General features: G+C 40.1%; 1 protein-coding gene across 1 annotated transcript; it reads right to left on the reverse strand.

Moving 5' to 3' along the window:
- Positions 1–914: 914 nt before the first annotated feature.
- On the reverse strand, positions 915–4674 carry LOC148014948 (uncharacterized). Its single transcript, XM_087665807.1, has 5 exons — positions 4219–4674; positions 4062–4111; positions 3838–3964; positions 3622–3732; positions 915–1953 (listed from the first exon to the last, which is right to left on the reverse strand). The coding sequence occupies exons 1-5, from the start codon at positions 4451–4453 to the stop codon at positions 1292–1294; spliced, it is 1185 nt and encodes a 394-aa protein (XP_087521933.1). The 5' UTR covers positions 4454–4674; the 3' UTR covers positions 915–1291.
- Positions 4675–8109: the final 3435 nt, after the last annotated feature.

An 8109-nucleotide genomic window follows, 5' to 3' on the forward strand; every position in this document is an offset into this window, starting at 1 on the left:
TTTGTCTATTTGCTAATTACTCACTAATTTTTAATTAGAATTTGGCCTAGTTTTAGGCATTTTTGGTCCTACTGAAGTGGTAGATTAGGTTGAAGGACAAAGACACATGTCCAAGTGAGATACCAAAGAGTGGGATTTTATGTGTATATGTGAATTAGCAAAGATTTCCATTAAGGAGCCCACTTTGAAACTTTCACACATATTTGATGGAAGAGTAATTATAGAACCATCCATGCTTTCCTATATATGCAGTTTTTATACAATTCACAAAAAGATAGCAAGGCTTTCTTAATTCTTCATGGAAAATGTTATTTGTGGGAGGAGTGAAAAACAAGCTTTCAAATGTTAAAAAAAAAAACTTATCATGGTTGGCTATTGAGCACAAATGTAATCCAATGTAATAAGAACCTTTTGCAACTTGACAATGGTGGTGGCAATGGAATTGCTTGCATGTGTGAGCATGTTGGAAGGCTAATATATCATCAATGGGAGCATTGGCATTGACTTGATGTGGAAATGATGGTTGTAATGATTTGTGTATCATGCAAAGCAAAGGTGTGGGCCCTCAAAAAGAACCCTTGAGGTGGGAGAAAAATCACATATTATGGTATCCCAAGCATGAGTACAAGCAACAAATTTGGGCATTAACTAGAGATGACTTACAATAAAGCATGAGGTAAAAATAAGGTGGAGTGATGGGTGGGGTTGTGCACATGAAGTGCATGTGCATGGTATTGCAGATATGCCTTCTTTAGCTTTTGATGAATGAACTTATTAATTGCATAAACCACATTGTTATTTTCATTCGGTGAGGTGGTGTGGATGGGAAATTTGAACTTTTGATGAATGAAATATCTAAGCGTTCATCTTACATTGAACTATGAGTATGACTTCTTCTAAGTGAAGGATAAGTGTGCTAGTAGCAAGTCAATCGCTTGTACAAAATCAAATAACCGCCGGATTTTTGAGGAAGCAAACCCACAAAGAGATTGAGAAAGAAGAGTAGTGGGCAAGATAAGTGATGAGTTGCTTTGATATGATTGGTGGAATCATGAATCTTCTTTTACACCATAGGTGTGCTTCTTACCGTGGAGGACATGCGGTGCAAGCATATGGAGACCACACAATGGTCCTACACAATGTGATAGAAGAGTATTGCTTAGATGAGGCGAAGAAATATTGGTCTATACCTTGAAAAGAGAAAAGTTATACTTTATTGCGGTCGCCAATGGCCAAAGCTACAAAAAGGTTGGGGTGCTCTTGGAGTGGCGGCATACACATTTAGCGGGGGCTAGAGACGATGGGATGGATGGGTGGTGAAACGGAACAACATGGTGTGGCGGTAGATGTGGTGAGGCTCGACGATGATAGAAGGGAAGTTGGGGTGGTGGACGGCGTCAGGGAAGCCTTGGGTCTCCAAGCAAAGGGCATCCTCCGCGTTGTACACGGCGCCGTCCTTGCCCTTGATGTTGCTGAGCCAGTGGGCGCTGTAGAATTGCATGCCCGGCTGGTTGGTGAAGAGCCGCATGGAGCGGCCGCTGCGGGGATCAGAAACCGTGGCGGCGGGCCACAGGAGGCGGCCACGTGGGCGCCGGATGCCGTGGCGGCCGGTTCTGGCCAGCTGGTAGTTGATGTTGTAGCCACCTGGGAGCTGGTCGATGCGGCTGCCGATGACGGCGGGGCGGGTGAAGAAGTCGTAGGGGGTGCCCCGGACGGGCGCCAGCTGGCCGGTGGGGATGGCGCTCTCGTCCGTGGGAGTGACCTTTTTGCCGAAGATCTGGAGGATGTCGTGGAGGATGGGGCCGCTGTTGTGGCCGCCCAGGTTCCAGTAGGTGTGCTGGGCCAAGTTCAGCGGCGTGGCCTTGCTCCCCACCACCCCTCGCATCTCCACCTCCAGCTCCATCGCCCCCGTCAGCTTGTACCTCACGCTCACATTCACTGCTCCCGGGAACCCTGTATGTAGCAAAAAAAACCAACACAAACACTAATTAAGCATTAGGGTAATAAACGTCTCCAATGGGGTCCTAGCCTGGTGGTTTGAGTCGCTGTCCAGTTTTATAAGTTCCTATGTGTTTCAATCCCTGGTTTTTGGTTCCCTCGATGCGCATATAATTATACATCTAAATTTGATGGGATGCCCAACTTCCAGCTAAATCTCTAGAAATACCCTTCCTGTATCTAGATTTAGCCTCAAATTATCTCAAATCTAAGTATTATAGTGGAGAGATTAGTGCTACATATAAGATTAACTCATCCCCATGAAAAGAGTTGAGGTCCAATCGTTGTAGTCTTCAATACATTTCTACAGAAAAACAAAGAATCTAAACTTAAAACGTAGAACATCTTTTCCTCAATCAAAATTTTGCAGGAGTCGTGGTTGCATGAATAGATAGGCCATGTCAAGAGGATTCGAATGAATTCGATAGTAACATTTTTAACTTTGGATAATAGTAAAAGATAGAGTAATAATAGTTACACTTGTGACTTTGTAATATAACACTTTTTGAATAGGACATTGATTGACATCGATCTAAAGTTTCCAACATAGTACATCTATTTGTCATACGACTTACTCTCATAATATGATTTTGTATGCATAAGACAAATTACTAGGCCCCTAAAGATAATGCTTCCTTCTAAAAATTGCTACCGAGCCCTAAATTCGATGAGTGGCATGCCTATGTTTGACTACTTTGCCTATCAAAACAAGTAAACATTGTTTTCCACATGTCAAATTCATGCCTTGTGAAAGATGTTATCTATCGTGTAGCTTATCTCACAGAAGAAAAGGTTAATGGGTAGAAGGCCATTCTAATCAAGGTACAAACCTCAATCAAGTTATCTATTGTGAGTATAGTGATATGTAAGACACATGTGACATGAGTGACTTGTTTTCTAGATTTACGAGGCCGTTATTTTTTAAAGCTTATATTCTCAAAAAGAACATTTGTCATGTTAGGAGGCTCTCTCATTTAAAGGTTGGACCTACTTTTTAGGAGAAACATTTTTGTGAAAGCCTTTCTCCCTTTTAACTTTCTCTAGGAGTGACTACAAATCAATTAGTAAGGATGATGTCTATGTGGCTTGAAAATTGGTGATGCACCTCCTAATCACCTAGTAGTTGAATGCTCGCATGATTAGGGATTTGGATCCAAAAATCATTAAAATAATGATAGTATAAATTGTGCAATGAGATCAATGACCCCGAAAACTTGCACTAAGCCTTTTCCACTCCACATCTCTATTAACAAAGGAGGCCTTTTGCACCCCATGGGCCACACACATCATTATCAAGAAGGGTAGCCCTTCATAAGATTGAGTTCTTTACCCTAGTACTTAGAAACAAGACACCACCTAAGGTAGACTTTACGCCATGACTAAGACCCAGCCAACGTTCCATGAGAACTTGCACGCTACATAGCAATCTTTGTAGATTTTTCATTGTAAAACTTGTACGTTTTACCAACATTAGTTGTGACTTGTGTGAGTCGGTAAACTTTGTTTCTAGAAGGTCCTATGCAGTCTGATTGGTGCTTTAGAAAAGAAGCCGACAAAGACACAATGACGAGCAGTGTGAAATTTGTAAGAGACAATGGCCTGACAGTATGGCTTCGTTCGTACCTTGCTCCCCATCGAAACTGTGGTAGGTGAATGTGGCACTTGGACTTCCATCCTTTTTGTGAAGCATAGTCTTAGTCCCCCACAGCACCTTGTCGAACCCAATCTTGCCACCTAACCACGCCAGGGATTATGAAATGGTCATGTGGAGGCTTGATTATGCAAGACAAAACGTTTGTGTGTGTATTCGAGTTGTGTGTGGAGGAGGCCGGGGACTACCATGAAGAGTGTTGTTGCCTTCGTTTGTGGTGAGATTGTATCGCACGCCGTCCAGCACGAAGGTGCCGTTGGCAATTCGGTTGGCCACTCTACCCACGATAGCTCCAAAGTAAGGAGAGTTGCCATTCTGAAAGAACAATTCGCGAAGAACATAATCAGCAAATGCATCCATAATCCACCTCAGAAGACCCGTTGCAAATGCATCCCATTAATCGCGTGATTACCTGGTACTCTTGGAAGGTATTGAAGCCGAGGACAACGTCGGCAAGGGTGCCTACAAATAATTAAGGCTCGCGTGTTAGGGCGAGCCGAGCGCGCTCACACTCAGAGAGAGAGAGAGAGAGAGAGAGAGAGAGAGAGAGAGAGAGAATGCGCTTATACCATTAGCATCCGGGAGAAGAAGAGAGGTAATGGTAGCTCCCCAGTTGGTGATGGAGATGCTGATGGGGCCTCGCTTCAGTGTCACAAGGACAACCGGCCCGGCAGGAACCTGCCCAAACGGCTGCACACTCACACTTCCTGCTGCCGCAGTAGCTGCATGAGTAGTACCCCATAACCCTACCACAAGCAAAGCAAGAAGAAGAAGAAGATGCCTTGTCTCGCCCATTCCTTTCATCGTGAGTGCCTTCCTCGGATCTGAATCTTGGGTTATAATGGTTGCATAGTAATTATAGTGAATGGGTTAATTTAGTAATAAGTCATGGTTTTCCTCCATCTGAGTCTGAGTCTCCCTTGGTTAGCGAGTCCACGCCCACAAGTCAAAGCCTTGCAGATGCATACCCCCCCCTTACTAGACGCGATTCACGTGGTTCTGCAAAGAAAAGGCAAACAGGCAAACAATGGTTCTTCAACACCAAAGCTGTTTTCAGCGCACATGGCAACCCTTCCTGGCCTTGTGTGCACATCTTGCTTTTACAACCATCAACACCAATCTTATCTTTACAAGTGGCAAAGCGTACAGTTGACCGTACAAAAATACTTTAACACTAAATATTGACCTCATCTCCAAGAGAGAGAGAGAGAGAGAGAGAGAGAGAGAGAGAGAGAGCTTGTTGTAAGTTGGGGGTTTAGGAAGGGAGCTCAAGTAGGGCCTTCAAGTTTGTCACAACAATAGAAAAAGATCGATTTTTCTTGACTATAGATTGATTCATGGAACTTTTGGGACCAAAGACTCAAATGTTTACTCTTAGAGGATGTTTTTGCTTTGTTCTACCAAATCGATGGTATATTGAATGCCTTGTCTATTTAGTACCCCATGCAGTATTTTATGGCTTATTTCTTTGTGATAGGATTTTTCAAAAGCGTTAGCCTTTGATGTAAGGCTTAATCCAACTCAACCTAAGCCCTGTTCACATTGCATGACTCCAAAATTGCTTTCAAGCTTTGAGTGACATCAACATCAACAAACTTATAATCTTGGAGATATGTTTTTTTGTTATATCATGCTCATAATGCAATGATTATACTAGTTATATAAATATTGTAAAGGTAGTTTATATGCATTCATGCAATGATTTATTGCTTAGAAAATAGTTGAAAAAGTATTGAAAATTATACAAAAGTCATATGGATTTGGGAGCACTAGAACATTAGATTTGTGTTAGTTTTGGGATGGTTTGATATTGCTTTAGCCATTGTTTGGCTTTGCAAGATACTTGATTTGTAAGTAGTTGGCCTCTTTTGGACTTGCGATTGAGCATATTCTTAATACTTGTTGTGTAGAACATCTTGCAATGGCTTCTTCATCTACTTCTAACAATGCATTGTTTAACATTGAAAACTTGGATGGCACCAATTTTTCTTATTGGAAAGAGAAATTCTACAATATATTGGTTTAGAACACCACAACAGAAACGAGGCATAGACGCACATGTTAGATGCGCAAAGTTGGGCGCGTCTATCATTGCGTCTATATGCGCGTGTAAAAGAGCGTGCAAATAGACGCGAATTTTGTGTCTATATATCCGCGCAAATAGACGCGAATATAGATGCGTCTTCAGACGCGTAATTATTTAACCACCTGAAATTGGAGGTAATATGATAAAAAAAACCATAGTTAATAATTATTTTTGCATTGCTCTCTAATGAATGGCAGTTCCTCCAGTTGACAAGCCTGATATAAGTAATTAGCTGCAAGCGACAGAAACCTTATTATACAATTAGTAGCAAGCATTGCATGTATCTCGTAATTTCTCTACTTGAAGATGATAAAAAATACTTTCTTTTTATTATGGAAAATTCAATTTAGCTTTAAACTTGACTATTGATTCTTGAGTATGCACGTGTGTGCATGATATTTTCCATAGAATTAAGAATACACATTGAATCATTAAGCAAATTAAGTATGTTACAGTGAATGATCCATCTCATCTTCAATGAGATCAGCCCTTGCTAAACTATCTACTTCTAGGTCTATGTTACCAAGAGGTAACGAAACAAATAAGTCTATCCCACTATCAGATGTGTTGCTATATTGCTCAATAACTTCATCAATATCATCAATCACATTATTGTCCTCTTCTGCATTTCCTTGAACATCCTCGCGAGGTTCATCTTGTACTATATCATGCATATCATCCATTATGGTGTCATCATGTACATCATCATTAATTGTTGGATTGTCATGTGCTATCTCTATGTCGATAATATTACCATATATTGGTTTTGAACGATTAGATATAGGGATGACATACCACCATTGGTTAGTGTTTACCATAGGATGATACACAACCTGTATTTGAAAAAAAAAAAGCAAGAAACTTAAATACTTATTATATTGTGTATATATATCACATGTATACATATAAAAAAATTAGCTTTTGCATATATATCTGCTCGCATTGTTGAGGTAGTACTAATGAGTCATTCTTGTTTTGGTGAAATTTTGTAGAGTTAATGATTACAAAACCACTTGGATGACGTCTGATTGTGTAATGCTCACCATTTATTACCACTTCTTTAAATCATTCACATCCAGTACATATATAAAGAATCGTCTGAAGTCAAGCTTCAGAATATCTTGGATCAAGCCACAATAATCTTCCATAGTACCATTGGTATCCTCGAAGTGAGCAAGGACACCACAATCTTGGGTATTTCTCTTTTCATCTATATGTTGAGTTCGAAGATATTTACCCTCACACCAAATAGCATTGAATAATGTGCACTAGTAGTAAAAGATTAAGATCAAACATGTCAATTTTTTATATAAAATATAACTTATAGAAATAAATTAATTGATAGTATGTCTCACCTTTGATAAGCAACCTTGTGCGTATTCCCACTCTTCTTGAGATATATTAATTTCCTCCTCTTTTTCCATTCTCTCCATTTTCTCATGTAACCAATCTATATCAATATGACGTGGTAGCGCATTTAGATGATTTGAAAATGAGACATTACGTCCATATCTGGTGCGAAATGCTTGTCTTTCACTTTTTTTCTTGCCCTTGCTTCATTATATAGTGTCACCCATTTGCTCATTACATCACTATTGAGCACACAAAAACTATTTAACTTACTAAGTTCTTCTTTTGTTAGCACTTTACTCATTCATTTTCCTTGAGGTATTATAGAGGTCATCCTCAAGTCTTCATCATCTTTCCATAGTCGTGGTTGAGAGGGGTCCACTTCAGCAAGATATTCAGAGATATAAACAAGGGATGATTGCACTAACAAACCCTTAGTCATGCTTCCCTCACGTCGTGCTTTTTGCCTCACAAAATCTTTCAAGGTTTTCATGAAGGGCTCAAGAAAAAACATCCACCTTGCATGAACTGCCCCACAAAGTGCGATCTCATCAATCAAATGTACGAGAAATGTAATTGAGTAGTCAAAATGGATCGAGGAAAAATTTCCTCCACCAAACAAACCACCTCAACAGATAATACTCGAGCATCTTGCAATGTGTTTGGATCAATTTCATTCGAGCTCACGTATCTGTTAGGATGTATTTGAAAATTGTTTATTTTTGTGTAGAAATTCAAAGATATATAATGAAAAAATACAATGTATACACACCTCACAAGCTCTCCCATCTTGTAAATGATATCACGTACATCTTTGGATACACAATGGGATATGCTAGTAGGAAGTACGAACCGAATGTAAACAATATTCATAGATCAAATGATTAGTTGAGAAAAAAGTCATCATACCCCAAAGTTTACACATAGTTACTCCACTAATTACTATATTCATGGTTAGAGATACCCTTACTTGAATCATTTTGTGCCAATCGTGGGACTTCAAACCAGATAGTTGCTCCACACC

The sequence above is a fragment of the Lygodium microphyllum genome, chromosome 24, assembly GCF_053477565.2.
Source record: "Lygodium microphyllum isolate KBCC chromosome 24, Lygodium_microphyllum_v1.1.10, whole genome shotgun sequence".
NCBI lineage: Eukaryota > Viridiplantae > Streptophyta > Polypodiopsida > Schizaeales > Lygodiaceae > Lygodium > Lygodium microphyllum.

Coding starts and splice junctions, on each gene's coding strand:
- LOC148014948 (XM_087665807.1), bottom strand. CDS start 4,453: ATGAAAGGAATGGGCGAGACAAGGCATCTTCTTCTTCTTCTTGCTTTG. Junction 4,112..4,218: donor TCTTCTCCCGGATGCTAATG/GTATAAGCGCAT, acceptor AATTATTTGTAG/GCACCCTTGCCGACGTTGTC. Junction 3,733..3,837: donor AGGCAACAACACTCTTCATG/GTAGTCCCCGGC, acceptor TGGCGTGGTTAG/GTGGCAAGATTGGGTTCGAC.